This window comes from Neomonachus schauinslandi, chromosome 6 (assembly GCF_002201575.2).
Source record: "Neomonachus schauinslandi chromosome 6, ASM220157v2, whole genome shotgun sequence".
Lineage (NCBI taxonomy): Eukaryota > Metazoa > Chordata > Mammalia > Carnivora > Phocidae > Neomonachus > Neomonachus schauinslandi.
Window position 1 is genome coordinate 74,003,774 of NC_058408.1, and position 18,547 is coordinate 74,022,320.

Consider the following 18,547-nt stretch of genomic DNA (forward strand, 5'->3'; position numbering starts at 1 on the left):
AATTATTATTGGAACTCTGAAATTTTGTCTACCAATCCTGTTCAGTTTTGGTACAATTTATGTATGGAGACAGTACAGTTTTTGATGTAACACAGCTACAGCTTTTATCCAAGATATTTTTCATTGCTCTGTTGTGAATCCTTGGAGGTTTATAGTTCACTGCTGGGGGAATGGAACATCAAGTTTCCAGGCAACTGGGATATATAGAGAACTAACTCAGCTTCTAGATGAGTCCTTTAGACATCACTGCAAGCATGGTGCCCAAGTTGTAAAAAATCACATTGTGTAGGTTTAAGGGAGGGGAAATAAATATTTCAGAGTTTTTCTCTTTGTGTTCATATGCTTCACAGGAAAATAAAAACAGTTTTACATGTCAATAAATGTCTTGAACTGGGGAAATCCATTGGTAACTCTAGCCACCTGTTGCATGTCTTAAAACATGTTCTAAGGAAAAGCCAGTTCAGTGGAAACAAGGAAATCATCTTCTCCAGGGTTATCCTTCATAAGTTTTTAAATGCATATGAAGACAAATTTACATCTGTATACCTGAAGCAAAGCATACAGCTTAAGAAAATTCCAGTTCCACAACTTATTTGCCTGCTTACTTGAAGGCACTCTTGTTAATTTTCTCTCCTCTTCCTTCCACTGGGACTTAAGCGTGTTCATCTCCTGCTTCTTAGGATTTAATATACTGATTCCAATATAGGTGTAACAGAATTAATAGAATTAATATACCAATATACCATCTATTATTTATCATATAATTAATATAATTAAAAATCATAGAAGCTAAGTTGTATGACATGAAAAACTAGCCTTAGAAAAATCTATGGCTGGTTTAAAAAAAAAAAAAAACATCTTGAGTGTGTCAAAAGAGTCTAACATATTCTTACTACTTGTCTCCCAGAATCCCCACGGTGCTCTGAAACACTGCCAAGGGAATGGGTTCCTGTGGTGGGTTTCCTCACTATTTCCTTTTATACATATTACAAAACTCATAAAGCAGCACCACTAATGCAACTCTTTGCAACTGAAACTGGTTACAAACAGCAGCTTCTTTTAGGTAGTGTTTGAAATTTACAGTAATGGGGTAATCACAAAAGTCTGTCAGAAATTCATCTTAAACGGATAAATGTATCATTCCATGATAGCAAAGGATTAGCAGTGTAATAAAGAAAAAATAAATCCAGATTGTCAGGACAAAAAAATCCCCCTGTGACCTACTGAATCATTTATATCCGTGAGGATTTTCAATTTCCCTGATTCTTTAGTAAATGTTAAGAAATAAAACAGCAAATGGTAAAGCTCCAACACTTTATACACAAACCATAAAATGTTAAGGTTCCTTAGCCTCTAACATTGGAAAATTCAAAATACAGTCTTAAGTGTAACTGTGGTCAGTCATGTCATTTCTTGATGTCTGTAAGATGCAGGCGCCTGACATTTCTCTGTATCCCAGGCTTTCTGCTATCAGTCAAAAAAAAAAAAAAAAAAAAAGGTATGCTACAAGCACAAATAATGCTGTCTTCACTTTAGTGTGACAGGTCATTGGTGTAAACACCGACACGTTCTTGATTCAAAATCAGTCCAGAGAGGGTTATCGAAAAGGTGATCCAACAAGATTTATAATCTTTCACCTATCCTATCCACTGTGGCTCTGTACATCTCTCTTTCCTATTTTAGTATAAGATATAAAGTCCCAGAGGCAGTCATATTTGTTAAATTAGAACAAACTTACTCACATTTTAAAAAACTATTTAACATTTTTATTTATTTACTTTTTAAATTATCTCTACGCCCAACATGGGGCTTGAACTCAGGACGCTGAGATCAAGAGTCACATGCTCTACCAATGGAGCCAGCTAGGTACCCCTAAACTTACATTTCAAAGTAACAATTATAAAAATGAAAACTGCTTTATAAATCCCCTTCTACTGGCATTTCCTTTCCTATCGCTTACTGTACTTAGTACATACAAATTCCTCTTAAGCATCCCTTAAGATGAAGCAAAATAAGTTCTAATCATTAGTTATAGGGGAAGGACACTTAAACACAAAAATGATTATGACTTCACTGTTGAAAGAACTGAAAGGCATTTTTTAGAGTATTAGAGCATTCATCTACACAAATTCCCATTTTCCAATTTACTTAATTTATTATTTCATTTTTAAATATAAGTTAAAAGACTTATAATACTGATAACTGAAAAAAATATAAAGGGATAAATTATGATTTTTCATTCCTATCCCTGGGTCCACCCCCTATTTATCCCTTCCCCTGTAATTTACCACTGCTAATAGTTTCTCAGTATCCATTCAACATTTCTTTATGAAGACACAAAAAAACATGAGTGTATTTATACCCTTGTCCTCAGAGTGCTAAGCAACTTGTCTAAGGACACTGAGACTTGTAAGTTTCCTAGCAGGATTCACACTTGAGCCATCTCATTTCAAAGCCCAGGTGTTTCAAGATAGCAATGTTACTGCTCCTAATCACTAGAGGGAGTTTTTGGGGGTTTTGAGTTTTCTTTTCCTGTTGAGAATTTTTTAAGTGACCTTAGTCTTTTTCTTGTTGAATTATAGAAATTATGGAAATCTTCCCATTTATGCAGGCATATCAGCGGCATCTAGCACCATGGTTATTAAATTACAGAACAGAGGCTATTTTCTGATCTTCAGAGTTACAGTTTTTCTTCCTCTGGCATGATTTTTGGGAGATCCATTCTCAAATATTTCTCTCTCAAGGCCCTGTGCGTGTGCATCTCCAGGGGTGGCTGATGCACCCCAGGACCCCGCCCCACTGTGTATCACCCTCATGCTGCCGGGGCTTACCGTTCCTTTGCTGATGATAAAGAAGGTGTCCCCTCTTGCACCTTGTCTGATGATATATTCCCCATTCTCATAGTGAGTCTGAAAAATAGAAACAGCAACAGAAAAAAAAAAAAAACATTAAGGAGTAATATAACAAAAGCTCAATCTCTTCAAGTATCAGCCCTGCAGGGATGCATTCATCCTGATGGAGTTTTACCCAAGCCCAGAATCCATTATGATTTAAGAATGAGTAATAGTCAATGAACGGAATAATTACAGAGAAATCATTTTTATCGCACTCATGTTTAAAACTATTTTATTATTGCCATTTTTTCTGGACGATTATAATCAGATCTTTACTGATTCATTTTAATAGTTGGGTAAAAATATTCATTTCTCCCATCAACTGAGCATGAACTAAAACAGCAGAGCTGCTAATTAAACTAGTCTTTTCATAATATTTTGTCGTTTTCATTTTGTTTCAGTATTCTTATTTTTTTTAAGGTTTTATTTATTTATTTGAGAGAGAGAATGAGAGAGAGAGAGCATGAGAGGGGGAGGGTCAGAGGGAGAAGCAGACCCCCTGCTGAGCAGGAAGCCCGATGTGGGACTCAATCCCGGGACTCCAGGATCATGACCTGAGCCGAAGGCAGTCGCTTAACCAACTGAGCCACCCAGGTGCCCTTGTTTCAGTATTCTTGTAATGATTGATAGGCTTTTTTTTTCTTTTCTTGAGAAATTATTGTGGTGTCTCAAGATCTTCATTTTGAAACCAGGATGATTTTTGGTGTGGGTTAGATGGCCCTAGTTACTTTTTAAGGCACAGCTTCATGCTTTAACGTTCTTGTTTCAGCAATTTAGATTTGGCCCTGTCAGACGGAATGTCTTCATTTTATGGACTGAATTCTGGTCCAGCATCTGCGAGCTCATCAACTAGCAAATGAGAGGCAAGGTAAGGCTGCAAGAGGATGATCACAGTCAGTGCTAGGATGTGGACACAGTCACTAGGTCCATTCCCAGGGTAAAGATTACTTCTGCAATGAAGAAAAGTAATTTCTATAAGGCGATGCAGGAAAAAAAGTATATTGCTGGGTCAGGAGATATAACAGGAAAAATGAGACTGTGCCATCTGGCCACATTCTTCTCTGCAGCTTAGCAAGGGAACCATTTTTGGGGAAAGAAAACATTACTTTACACACTCCTTAGGAAACAGATTTCATGGTTTGCATGTGGCAGTTACGAGGCTAACAGCTGTGATTTGTCCTTATACTTCAATACCATGTTCCTTAATACTGTTGTCAATGCCTTAATACTGTTGTCTATTCACTGTTGACATTGCCTTTTGTTAGCACTTGACACTGAGAACAACCATCTCCTTCTTTGCATATCTGGAAAATTAACATACTACCTAATCTTACCTTTTTTAATTTATAACAAGTTTTAAAAATAGGATTATAGAATGCATATTCTTCAATGGACTTATTTCACTTAACAAGATACCCATGCTCCCCTGTCACTTCTTGCTATTTGGGAAAGGAAAGATCTTTAGTACATGCAGGTGTGAAAAGCAACGATCACAACAGTCTTCTTTCCTGTATCAGTTCCACAAACATCTCTGTGTGCCTCTGAGTCAGGCCTGGCTGTAGGCACTGATGAAACAAAGACGAGATACAAAAATCTCAAAGTCGCACCATCCACTGGATCTTTCTCCGAGGGTGGCAATGGTAGATAGCCACACCGTCCAATAGAGCAGCCTCTAGCCACATGTGGCTACTGAACAGTAAAATGTGGCCAGTGTGATTAAGACACCGCACATTTAGCTCATGGCCAGTAGCTACTGTATTAGCATAGGTAGTAATACAGCAGACAAGGGAGGACTTGCGGGCAGGATGTCCCATTCCCAGAGCACACACCAGCAGAGGCGAGGTGAGCATGGACCATAGTAGGGTAGGGGGGCAGGCTGGAGCATCTTTCCCCACTCTTCATGAATGGAGCTCCATTAGTAAAATTCAGGACCTCTCTCTTCCCTTCCCCACTCTGTACACCAGAGGAGGTGGTGTGGCTTACTTGACTGGTGCATTTGGAAGCCATCAGCTAGGTATGGTCACCTTAGCCCCTAGTCTCTGTTGTGGGGGTGAGCTCCCCACAGAGGCAGACATTCTCTGTGGCTTCTCCAGGGGAAGCAGAATGAAGCTGCCTCTGCTGGGCCTTTGCCCCAGGGCAAGTATGTCCACCCAAATACAGGCCCAGTTCGGGAAGGCTGTCTGGCTCTGACACCTAAGCCACATTCTCTAGCCTTGATTTTTTATCATTAGTAACAACAATATATTAGTTCCATTTACCTTAGTCTTTGTCATATTTCTCACTTGTTTCCTAATCCAAAACCTCTCAAAACCCCCCAAATAATCAAGTGTGCAAGCTATATTTTATGTTGGTAGGGCTTATGTACTGTCTGTTGTATTGTCTCACTCTTTCCCCAGGGCTTCCCCATGGAGGAGATTCTTAAGCCCCAACAGAAGTATGAGGAACAAGTTACAGGATGTTGAGCAGGAAAAAGCCTCTCCGAAAAAAAGAGAATTAGCAGCTTATTATGCCCACATAATAGCAGCAGAAATACTATTATTTTGGAAAAAGTAGAAAAATACAAATAAAAAACACCGAATGTGGAAGAATCCTGAGCTCATCTGAATGGCTCATTCTTCTTACTTATCTCCTTAAAAGCATATTCCTACCCAAAGATTGTCATTTCCTTTTAAAAAGCCAAAATTATTTGTACTATATTAAAAAGTATGAAGGTAAGGGTTTCTCAGGCACACCACCACTGACATTTTGATGCAGACAATTCTCTGCTGCGGGGAGCTGTCCTGGACATTCAGTTCAGCTGTAGGATATTTAGTGGCTTCCGTGGCCTCTACCCACTCAATGCCAGTAGCACTTCCAGTCCCAGTTGTGGCAACCGAAAGTGTCATAAGACACTGTCAATTAACCTGTTGGGGGCAAAACTGCTCCCAGCTGAGAATGTTTGCCCTAAATCTTTCGTGGTTTTCTGGACCTGAAATAGCAATTTATTATTTCTCTTGATACTGTGTGCTAGATGATTCTGACTTCCCACGGTGTCAGCTTGGATCAGTGAAAAGTCTAATGCCTCACTCTTGGGGTGAGCATTTGGTGCTGGTCTCATACCCTTGACTGTCAGCTTCTATGCTCCTCCACATGGGCCTCCCCCTGGGGCTGCCCAGTCTCCTCCATAGCAGGGTGGTCTGGGGGAGAGCCACCTTCTTACACAGCGGCTGGCTTCCAAGGGTGCAAAAGCAGAAGGTGCCAGGCTTTCCCAAGGCTCAGACTGTGCCCATGGGCATTGAAGCCCCACAGAGGATGCAAGGTACTAACAGCTACTGCTCTTTTCCTTCATGGACCTCGCCGCCTGCCTCCTTCCCTTGCATTATGTCTGTTCTCTTCACACCCCTTTTCCTGATGTTCCTTGAACACCCAGACCCATCTCAGGGCCTCTGCACAGGCTCTGCCCAGTGCCTGAGATGTCCCTGCACCCCAGAGAGCTCAGAAGGAGCTATCTCGGGACAGGAAGGTTCGCAGAGGGCTGAATGACAGGAGCGTGGGCATCAAGGAAGGCTGAAGGTAAAGCAGGATTATCAGATTCTGCTGAGAGCTGGGGCCGTGGCTTCTGAGAAGGAAGGATCCACTGCCAACCCCAGCCTAGTTCAGAGAGAGCCTGACCTCTCTCTTCTCTACCCTTGGGTATCTCACTGGGGCTCCCCATTGGCTGAGTTCAGCTGAAAGGGGACAGGGGAGTCCTCCCATTCAGGTCAGCCTCTGGACAGAAAGAAGGACCCAGGAAAAGTGAAAAGCAGGCCTTGGGGCAGGTGGACTGCATCAGCTCCATGGTTAACAGATCATTCACTCACTTCTCAATCATCTCCTCCACTAGAATGTCAGCTCCACGAAGAAATTTTTATGTTCCCTGTTGTTCCCCTGCACTGAGAAGAGCACCTGGGTGTTCTCCTAAACACTCATCAAGTAAATGGCTTACATGGTAAAGGACATTGAGTGCCCCACAGAGCAAGGGCCCTCTGCAGGTTTGCCCTCAGGAGATGGGTTCACTGCTCCAGGTATCACAACGGGGTCAGAGGCAGAGAAAGCAGTCTCTCATCTTACAGCACCTTCTGGGGAAGGAGTGCCAAAAGCCCTGGCAACTGTCCCCATAGGTCTCCTTTGAGTCACGTGTCCTGAATGCCTGGCAAGACGAATTTGGAATGCTCCAAATGGTTTTCATTTCTCAATATCACTCCACGGTGCCAGCAAGAAAACTGTTCAAAGGAAATCAAACCTCTAGCAGCGGGAAAATGGGAAGAAAGGACTGCAGAGGCACCCAAGAGCGTATCTACTTCATGAACCGACCCAAGAGTCTCCGAAGGGTCAGGACCTAGATGGGGGTGGGTGTGGAAGAAGGGCGGATAAAAGCAGGGTGCTAGACTGTGGAAAGGGAAGACTCAAGTCATGCTAGAGGTCTTCACAGCCCCACTGAGCTGTGGGAAAGTAGAGGGAGGCAGCCTCCCGGGAGACCGTCTAGAGCAAGTAGGAAGAGATTCAGGGTTTCAGTGGGCACCTCAGGGTCAGGAGGCACAGCTTTGAGGTGGACTTGTGGGCAGGATGTCCCATTCCCAGAGCACACACCAGCAGAGGCGAGGTGAGCATGGGCCAAGCCATTGCGCAAGAGACGGAGGGTGGTGTCCAAGGATGCCCAAGGGGGAACTTTAGGGCATCTTCCAGCCTTGAGATGCCGTGATTCTCTGACAGGTTGTATTTCCCAAACATGGCCACCAGAGAGTTTCACTCCACAAGCTCTCCTGCGTGGTGACTTGGCCATTCTCCCATTAAGAGCTGGAGTCTACCTTCCCTCCCCTTGAAACCAGGGGCCTCAGCAGCTCTTCTGTGACAACAGCCGGCTTGGAAGTGATCTGCATGACTTCCGAAGTCATCTTAGAAAAGGCCTTCTAGGGGTGCCTGGGTGGCTCAGTCGTTAAGCGTCTGCCTTTGGCTCAGGTCATGATCCCAGGGTCCTGGGATCGAGCCCGTCATCGGGCTCCCTGCTCTGGGGGAAGCCTGCTTCTCCCTCTCCCACTCCCCCTGCTTGTGTTCCCTCTCTCTCTGTCTCTGTCAAATAAATAAAATCTTAAAAAAAAAAAAAAGAAAGAAAGAAAAGAAAAGGCCTTCCAGCTTCCACTGGTTCTCAGGAATCTCCGTCCTGGAACCCAGCAGCACGCTTGAGAAGCCTGAGCTGCACCTGGGGGTGACGTGCAAGGGACTCGGTTGATGGAGCCACCCACACGCAATCTGAGTCACCTCAATCACTGCAGTCAGCAGGGAGACAACTGAGTGCAGGACACTCCCAACTGGGTCGAGTCTCAGCATTTAATTGGCCCCATTTGAAGTCCCAAATGTCAGGGAGCAGAGACGAGCCATCCCTACTGTGTCTGAATTCCTAACCCACAGAGCATAATAAACACAATAAAATGGTTCTTATCTTAGGCAGCTGTGTTTTGGGGTGGTTTGCAATACAGCAACTCATCACCCAAACCAGACCCCTTGGGGGCTGCACCCCACCTGCTCCTGGCAGCTCTGGCCCTGGGAGGTCCTGGAGTTCAGAGCCTGCCATCAGCTTCCTCCCCACTCTTAAGGTCTTATCAGAGAGAGGAGGGGAGAGTCCAGGACAGAACCCAGCCAGTTTTCAATCCCTCGCACAGTGGGCAAAGCACGCTCACAGTCCTTATCTTGTGGCGATTTCACAATAACCCTAGGAGGGCTTCCATTAGGGAAGCTGAAGCAAACAGCTTAAATGACTGGCCCAAGGTCCCACCACTAATAAGAGGTACGAGGAGCTGGTGTGAAGGATGGGCTGGTCCCTCCTACCTCCCCCGCCCCCACCTCCTCCACCCCCCACCTGTGGCTGGGCAATTTGGTGTGGGCAATAACCGTCTTTTTTTAGGTTGCAAAGAAGAGATGTATCCAAGTCACCTTCAGTGTCAAACAAAAAGATGGGTCGCAACTCCCCCCGTTGTAAGCCACAGGAAATCCAACTGCAACTGGCAAAATGGGAAGGTACTGAGTCACAAAACGGCATAGTCCAAAGTCGGTGGTGTTCAAAATAGCTGAATCCAGGAGTCACATCATGGCCCTAGACAAGTCTCCTCCCTCCCTCGCAGCTCTGTCTGCCTTGTGTAGCTTCCCATGAGGGCCTGGGGTGTGCCCCACGGCAGTGAGCACCCCCGTTCCCCATGCTCCAGACCAGCGGGCTCTTGCAGACCCATCAGACCCCATCCCAGAGATTAGACACTTTGACAGGAACATCTCGAGTCTATGTAATTGGGGGAAATTGTCTAATGACCCTCTTAATATCACTGACTTGTTAACTTGACACCCACAACTGTCCTATCAGTTATTCTAGGTTATCTGCACGGGCATTGGCTGTACTTTTCCAGGCTGTGTAAGCTCCTAGAACTCAGAGTCCAGAGAAGAGCAGAGGGGACAGTGGCCAGAGGTGGTGCAGGTTTGTAAAAGCTGATGTCCATGGTGTTGTCAAACCAGGACTCCTGACTGCCATCCCGAAATGTTCAGTTGCACCCGAGGGGAAGATGATCGTACGTGCTGATGCTTCGAGTGTCTAATTATATTCATCAAATGCAGGCAGTTTCATTGTTTTTTGAAGGTCACTTGGCAGCTCTGCCATTTTCTTATTTCAAATTAAATCATAGAAAAATACAGCATTTAGAATGAGCGGAAACCTGAGCAATTAGGCAGATTGCTTTAAAGGTTTCCATAGTCATTAGGAGAAAAGCCAAACTCCTTAACGCTGCCTTCAAGACCATATACGGTCTGCTCAGTGTCTCCCTTTCCAACCTCCTCTCACTCCTGCTCACTTTGCCCTCCAGCCGCACTGGATGACCCACCCCTTGGGTCCGTTTCTCATCCGTGCCATGCTCCCTTCCTCCCACCTGGCGCAAGCACCCCTGCTGCACCCCACTGCTTCTCGCCTCCTTATGGCCTACTTCTCTCTCCCATCCTAGCTTTCCCCGAACACACTGGCTACACCAGCTCTCCCATTCTGTGATTTTACAAAGCCACACAACTTTATTGCATTGCTCTTTGCTGAGCTTGTGGGTACTTACTTGTAGGATTGGGTTTTTTTTTTTTTTTAAGATTTTTTATTTATTCATTTGAGAGAGAGAGAGCATGAGCAGGGGGGAGGGGCAGAGGGAGAAGCAGGCTCCCTGCTGAGCAGGGAGCCCGACATAGGACTCGATCCTAGGACCCCAGGATCATGACCTGAGCCAAAGGCAGATGCACAACCAACTGAGCCAGGCAGGCATCCATAGGATTGTTTTTAATAATGTTTTCCACCAGATTTTAAATGTGCCCAAAGCAAGGATTGTGTCTGGTTTTGTTCACCTTGTAACATCCTCAGTGTCTAAGACAACACTGGAGATAGAATAAGGACTTGAAAACAGTAATTACAGGAATGAAGTAGCCCTCCTTAATCCCCAGCTTGCTAGCACCGCCCATCGTCAATCCATTAGAAAGGCCTCTACCTTCGATACCCGTGCCAAGCCCAGCGGTCTCTCACTGGTTCCACAGTTGACGCCCTAGTCCAAGCCAGAACCGCACCTTGGACTTCTGTAATGTCCTCCATCTGGCTTCCCTGCTTCAGCCCTTGCCCCTCACCGCACCCCACCCCACTCCATCAGTTCTTCTCTCTGCAACCAAAGTGGCCTTGCAAATAGCATATTAACTGAAATCACTCTACAGCTGAAAACCCTCCAGTGGCTTCTTGTTGCTGTTAAAATCATAAACTACTTACGATGGTCTATAAAGTTCCCTGCATCCCGGCTCCCACCTCGTCCTCATCCATTCCCACATCTCACCCACACAGGTTCAGTTTCAAAATCGCTGGCTTTTCTCCCCGTGCCTTGTTCTCACCAGACCGGACCCATCCCCAGAGCTCTGCATTCAGGACAGCCTGTCTAGGACACTCTCCTCGAGGTCCCTGTCATGGTCTTGTTCTTATCATTGCATCTCAACAAGGCCTTTCCAGACCACTCTGAGCATGTGCCTCTACCTCACTCGCTTTCTGCCCATTATCCCTGTTGTGTGTGTGGTTTCTCCGTCGCTGCCAAATTGCTGCTGGTCATTCTCCTGACCGCGTGAGAACAATCACAGCGCCATCGAGCCCCCCGTGAGAAAGGCCTTCTTCCACACCTTCCAGATCGGAAACCATGTTTCTTTTGTGTTTGCTCCCTGGACTCTTCCCCCGTTACCTACCACTCAGAGGGTTTAGGAGATTTTATATTCTATCCATTGTTTCACTTAGAACAATGCCAAGCACAAAGGAGGAATGCAATATAGAATCTAGATAAAGGACAGATTTGGTCCACACCCTTCTTTTTGAATGGGGGAGCAGAGTTATGAACCGCAGAGCAGAGAGCTGGACAGAGAAAGAGAAGTGACAGCATATCTACATGGAAACAATCTATCGCACCCAAGGCAGTAACTGCTGAGTTAGGAAAAGCCAGTCTTCTCCTTGCTACTGGAAAGAAGGGGTATAGCTTTGGTTGTTAATCTGTAGGTCTCTGGATTCTCAGAATTCAACACTAATATGTAAAGGTCCAGTTAGATTTTTTAAAACCCTTGCTGACTCTCGGCAGGAGGCTCAGTGCGACACTGGAGGTGGCATCTGGAGGACTTGGGAGGTGCCCCCTGCGAATCTGCATGACTCCTCTCTACTTTTCAGATCGGACCCCATTACTGATACCAAAGACGCTGTGTTTTAGCTGCTGGTTTTATCTTTAGGCCCACTGTGACACGTAATCTGTAACTGAATCTCCATTATTAGGAAATAATACACAATGTACCATCCTGAAGTAAATTCTTAGCTGAGTTATTTCAGTCAGAGATTATGTCAATTTTGTCCCTTTATACATGAGTTTAAGATTGGAGTTATCCTTCAGTCTTTATTAGAGCATGGAACATCTATTAACTGACACTGTCCTAACGATTAAGGCGCAGGTAACAGAGACCACTATGATAATTGTTGTTGATTAGAAAGATAGCAACAGCAAGCAGGAACCACCTTCATGTGCCTGGATGCATCTAATAAAGCCTTTGAACAGGGAATGACACCTGGAAAATTAGTGAGTTAAGAACAGTAGGAGTCTTGAGTCATGATTCCTTCCTCATTTGTTCAGAGCATAGTTTTATCTTAGAGGAAGAGTAGGACATCAGGTAGAAGAACAACCTTCTTGGAAATACTGGTATCTGCCTTTCTGGATCCTCAGCCAGCCACATCCTCAAAGGAAATTCTTCCCTCTCCTTGATACCTCAGATTTACTTCAAAGACAAGAGCTCTTAATGGAGAATACGATCTCCATACAGCTTGATCCGTCAAAAAACATGCCAGTGAGGCAGGCAACAGACAAGGTATTTCTTGGTCCCAGACTTCTCTATTTGGCAGAACTCTGTCCATTAGAGATGTCTGGACTGAGATTACCTATGCTGACAAGAAAGACTGACAGCTAGTCATTATAAGAACATATAACTTTCCACATTGCAAACCACCAGCAATCAAGGATAGCGATCTGAAGTCTTCGGTGGAATCTGCTGGGGAGGAAATGATCATATCTGTCAACCAGAATTTTCTGCTTCTCTTCCCCCATCCATGGTCACCATGGATTTCATCGCAGAACAAGTGCTCTACTAACAACAGATAGTATGTGCACTCCAGGTAGGTTTTCATAAATTGGCATTTTCTTCTCTCAGATCAGTAATTATCAAGGGGGTATGTTCTTTTATGAAGCATTTCCTCAGATAATATTTAACCCCACTAAGACTACAATTTTTGCGGACTCTCCTTCCTACCTCTAAAGGAAAATTAACTTTTCCTCACACCACCATTTACAAATTAACCAGAACACCAAAAGAACAAATAGAAGCCTGGAACACTTTTTTTAACAGCTTCCCTTCACACCATCACCACTGTCCTGTCCCCACCAAATGGACATCTGGGATAATCATCTCTCTATTATAGAGTCTTTCGATTTCAATGCCATGCCTTGCCTTCTACTTAGGACGTCCCTTATTTATAACCAGTACTTTTTCACACGTCTCAGGCTGGACAACAATTTGGCTCCAAGGCTGCTCAAACGAAGCCATAAAATCCTCCTGCACCAAGCCTGAACTCCAGGTCCACATGAAAGACACGCCCTTGTTAGGAGTTTGGCCATTCACTAATTTCAACCAGTATCATTTATCTGTGCTTTCTATGAATGAGACATTGCACTTGGCACCGAAGCTACATAGATACCCAAGACATAGTCCCTCAGTCGGGACGCAGCATGTGGTTCAAGAGGTCCTCACCCCAACCCCCAGCACCGTCATCACACTGAGGGGGAGAACGGCAGTATGAAAGGAGTGTTCTTGAGGGGCTGACTCAAAGGGCCCCCAGAGAACCCAAGTTTAGGCAGAAAATGTGGCCTTTTCATCAATACAATAGCTCAGACTTCTAGATAGACAGCCTGCCTAGCACTGCCCCTCAAGGCCCCACACCAGCCTAGCTCACCAAGACATTTTAAGACACAAATAGCTGGGTGATGAGTCTGCCACTTCCACTGCTGAGGTTCTGTGTCTACCCAGCTTTCCCTTGGCACATTCCTCCATGTCCTTGATGAAACATTCTTCAGTGGCCTGTGACACTGTTTATCAAAGTCCTCCACCTTGAACTTTGCCTTAGGGTCATGTGATATATTCCAGTTCCCAGGAGCTTAGGCTCTGTCCTTACTACCTGACTCATTACATTTCCATTTGCCTTGATGGTGCTATGAAGATTCTGTCTCTACTGAGGCACCCAGTGTACTTGAAACCCAAGGACTGATGTATACGTCAGCTGGACCACACTGGATTAGAGAAACATTGTGGGAACAGAATATCAAGCAGCCCTGTGTGTAGTCCTGACCAGCTCCATATGGTCAGATCCCGAGGACATCTTGGCTTGTAAATCATCCTTGCCTTAACAACGTACTGGGGCAGATTCTTACTAGCTTCGGCCCTGATGAAAAGGACAGGTATAAAATCCCCGGGGCCAGAAGTCCTGGGACAGTATAAACTTATCTTAGAAAATTAATTCATGGGCACCTCGGTGGCTCAGTCCGTTAAGCATCTGCCTAAGGCTCAGGTCATGATCCTGGGGTCCTGGGATCGAGGCCTGCATCGGGCTCCTTGCACTGCAGGGAGCCTGCTTCTCCCTCTCCCTCTGCCTGCCACTCTCCCTGCTTGTGCTCTCTCTCTCTGTGTCAAATAAGGAAATAAAATTTAAAAAAAATTAATTCATGACTTATACTGGGATATATCAAGACAATAGGCTTCCTGAAAGTCAGAATTAAGATCCCCTGCAGAGCAGTGGGCCCAGATGTAGCTTTTTAAAAGAACTGACAAGACTGTCACCATGATGAACAGGAACTCCTGGCAGCTTTGTGCCTTCGTGGAGTCCAAGGGACCAAGGAAAGCCATTCCTCCATTGGCTGTGTGCCCCTTGCTCAATGCAATCCATTAAACAAGTCATGAAATTCTGTTAGTGGATTATAAGCAGCAATTTTTTTAAATGGAATAGAACAAAACTGTCCAAGACATCAACAGAAAGTGAAGGTAGCATGATTTATACAAGTTTTACATGTGCGTGCAAATGAATACTTAGGTGCGTACTAGGCCCCGATGTAAATGCGTTCTTAACCACCCAGATGCCACCCTGATAAAATGGTACTCTTAGTTCTTTACAAAAGCCGTAACATCCTCAGAACAGGGAGGCATCTTCGCTGCTGCATGAAATCACCTTTAGGAATTCCATTATCATCAGTAAAGACACTAGTGTTGAATTGGCTGTTTAGTTGTTTCACTTCAGTAAAAGTGCATAGAAATTGAAAGTACGGGATTACCTTTGAAAGGACCTATCATCTACACTGTAGGAAATGGCACTTGTTTGCAGTTCATCCCTCTGTTTTCTCGGACTCTCCAGTCCCTTCCCCTCCACCCACCCCCTCCTGCGTCTGCAATCTGACAAAAGGCAACCATTTCCATGTATATTTTTGCATATCCAAGTGCCCAAGTTTCCGCCCCAACATTTAGCATTTCCCATAATACAATAAAACCACATAGGTTTTTGTTGCACTGATAGGGAATGCCGGTTTCCTTCTCTGAATCTCAAACATTCTCGAGGTCTTCATGTCTTTGCTGTCCAGATCACATCATCCTCCGTTAAGCCTCTCGAATACCTCCAGACTTTATGAATCAAAGCTAGCTGTTGGCACAGCAGGGACCACCTGCCTGCCTGCCTCTCACCTTGAATCCCAGATGCAGGAGGGAAAATCGGAGCTCAAATTCCAAAAACGCTTGGGTTTTATCTGATGTTCAACTGAGCTCTTCAAGGACATCATTTTCCAAGTGGATTTTCAATCTCTGTTTTTACCATGAGAGATTTGTGATGTGGACATATCCGTCCGACAGAGTGACTAAGAGTGAGTGAAACCACGGCAGGCACATAAAATGCTAAAAAAAAATCTTCAAAAGGCACAGTTCATCTCCACTCTACTCGTTTCAGAACAGAATAAAACTGTTTATAGAGTAGACACGCAGGCCTTCCCATCCCACATAATTAAACTATAACTCAAATTTAACAATTTGATCTATAAAGGCAATTAGCAGCGGCAGAACTTGGAAATTGTTTGCCCTGACAGATTATGAAATGTGTCACAGAAAAGCATTCAATTTACTATCTCAGAGTCACTATCTGAAGTATAAACATGTTTTGAAGTTTCAAGGAGAATAAATACAGTACTCAAAAAGGAAAAATGCAATTTCTCATGAACCCTGTAACAAAAGTAGTGGAGCGAGTCAGAAGTACATAGAATTCACTCAACATTTCACTTCCTTAGTTTTTTAAAATAAACATTTTGAGAAGATACTATTCTGTTTAAAGGGCATCCTGAGTCATCAAGGACAGAAAGCAGCGAAACCCAAGATGATTTAGACTACCTGAGGGAAGAAAGACTCCTTTATATGCTGGAGGACACCCTTCTCACCTTGCGGATATTTTGTTTCTGTCTAGACGAGTTTGAGAAGGGTCTTGCTCAGAGCTGTGGTCTCAGAACCATGTATGAGCCTGCCCCCTTTTCTATTCCACAATATGCCTCTAACCGGGAGAGAAAGGGAGAAAGGTTTCTTCCAGAATGTGAAATTATTGTGTTTATTGGAACTAACACCAAAGTGATACACACAATATTTAATAACCAGTACTTGAAGGGCAATGTCCAATCAGAAAGGACGTGTGTTGGAGTAGGGCACTGGGAAACCTCCTGGACCATGGGGACGTTCAGGGGCCCCAGCGATAATCTGGGGCAGCGATGAGGGGGTTCCCGGCCAAAGCTCCGTACTGACTGGGACAACAGTATTTCATTGGGCTAACAACTTGTGCAAACCCACTGACCAGAAGCCCTGGAAACACTCTTCCATCTTCATATCCCCCACTAGCCCCTGCTGCACATGTATTTTAAAGTTTCTGGATTCAGAATGAACATCATTACTGGTGATGGTAGTTGTACTGATAGAATCAAGAAAACACAGTCACCAAATCTGCCTACAACTGGAAGGTAGATGGTTTCCTCGGCCAGAGATCCTGGCTGGGAACAGCCTAGTGGCAGTTGATGGGGTTTGGAAAAGGCTACCCCAAAATATGGCACCTTGAGTTCAATAGGACATATGGGATACTTTAGGCTGCAGGAGTCTGGGCAAACAGCAAAAGCAAGAAGGTCACCCTCACCTGTCACCTGAAACAGGTTACAAAATCCTCAGGTAAGAGGCGCCCTCCTCATACCTGAATGGAAGGAGAATCCTTATCTCTGAAGACAAAGGGATCCTGAGAAGAATCCTAACCAACAGGCCTTGCTACGTTTCTCCCAGTTTCCTATACTCACCTCCTCATCCTTGACCTATGCCCTGTCTCCACTCCTCATCAAACCTACCCTACAAATACTCAGCGCCTATGGTTTCCTTGGCCCTTCGTTTGCCTGTGAAGGCTTCCATGTCAAGTAAGGTATATATTAAAGAGATTTCTATGTTTTTCTACTCTTTATCTGTCTTTGTTGGTTTAATTTTCAGACCCATCCAGGAACCCTAAGAGGGCTGAGGAAAACTTCTCCCTCCCCTCACATAACTAAAAACGTGTACAAACACAGCTGAGGAAAATACCACCATTAGGAGCAATGGGCTTGATGACATAACACAGACAAGGTTCACGAGAAACACATGTGAGCAATGCGTACATGCAAGTCAGAGATCACAGACTGGAGGGGGATGGGCTTTTTGGTCACCAGAGAGAAAGGTGTGCTGTTGTCCTCAGGTATATTTTATCAGCCTCGCCCACCTGAATGAATGATGCTTTTGGATGAGACCCTTTTCTCAGCTTTAAATAAAACAGGAAACCTTCTCATTAAAGTGTACCCTGCTCAGGTGTCTTGTCATCAGGAGGGATGGAGTCTGGATCCCAGATGTGTGTATTACAGTCACACATCTGGAGGAGACCCACACATCCCAGAAAGTACCAGATGGGCATTTGGGTCTATGTATTGGCATCAGGTGACATCAGTGTATTACACTACAAGTCAGAGTACTGGAAGTATGCTGAATACACATGGAAGATCTGGTTTCTTTTCCTGCCACAATCAAGTCCAGATGCTAAGTATGGTAGAATCTATCAAGGTAACGTCACCCTGACAACCATCCTTAGACCTCGATAAAGCTCCTGCCATCCTACTACCACCTGCAGCCCTCCACCCCCATGGGAGAGAGCACAGGATCTCTGCAGACACCTACTATGACAAAGAAAGCCAGAACCATTGTCAGCCCAACATCTAGAGAGCTTTACCTCCTTCATAAAAGGGTGTCAAATTCAGCCAGTGTGGTGAGCATAGATTTGCAGAACCTGGTTTCTGTGGCAGCCCTGGTGGTTAAACAATTTGCATTTAAATAGAGCCACAGAGACTGAGGGTGCCTGCCACATGTTTATTTTCCTATTTTCAGCAATGGAGAAAAAAGGTTGTTTTTTGTTTTTTTAATAATCAGTTAAAATTCTACTAATTCTCCTGACCACAGTATGATTCAATATTTATAATACCTATAAAAACTTACTTTTATATTCCAATGTGAACTCACATCATAAAAACATAGTAGCTACTATTAATTCAAGGCTCACTACATGCTAGACATTATGCGAAGGATATCTCCATTAGGACAGCGACTCACTGAGGTCTTGTAATCTCCATTTTACTAGAACAAAATGGAAGCTTAGACAGAGTAATTTTTCCAAGATTACCCAGCAAGTAAACTTTAGAGGCAGAATCTGAACCCAAATTTGCTTTAGAAAACCTATGCTCACAGATGAGCCTCCTCCTAATCTTAGAGTCAATTATCTTTACTTGAAAGAAAAGAAAAAGAGAAAGAGAAAGAAAAGGAAAAAAAAAAGGGAAGAAAAAAGAAAAGAAAAAAAGACATGGCAGGGAAGGAAGGAAGGAAGGAAGGATGGAAGGAGGGAGGGAGGGAAGGAGGAAGGAAGGAAGGAAGGATGGATGGAGGGAAGGAAGGAAGGATGGAAGGAGGGAGGGAGGGAAGGAAGGAAGGAAGGA

At 44.4% G+C, this 18,547-nt stretch overlaps 1 protein-coding gene across 2 annotated transcripts in view; it reads right to left on the reverse strand.

Moving 5' to 3' along the window:
• The window catches only part of PRKG1 (protein kinase cGMP-dependent 1), a 1,258,435-nt gene that overhangs the window by 227,344 nt on the left and 1,012,544 nt on the right, over positions 1-18,547 (reverse strand). For both annotated transcript variants that reach the window (XM_044915991.1, XM_044915990.1), the window contains exon 6: positions 2,832-2,909. In XM_044915991.1, coding sequence (XP_044771926.1) covers positions 2,832-2,909 — 78 coding nt within the window. The remainder of the gene's footprint in view (positions 1-2,831; positions 2,910-18,547) is intronic.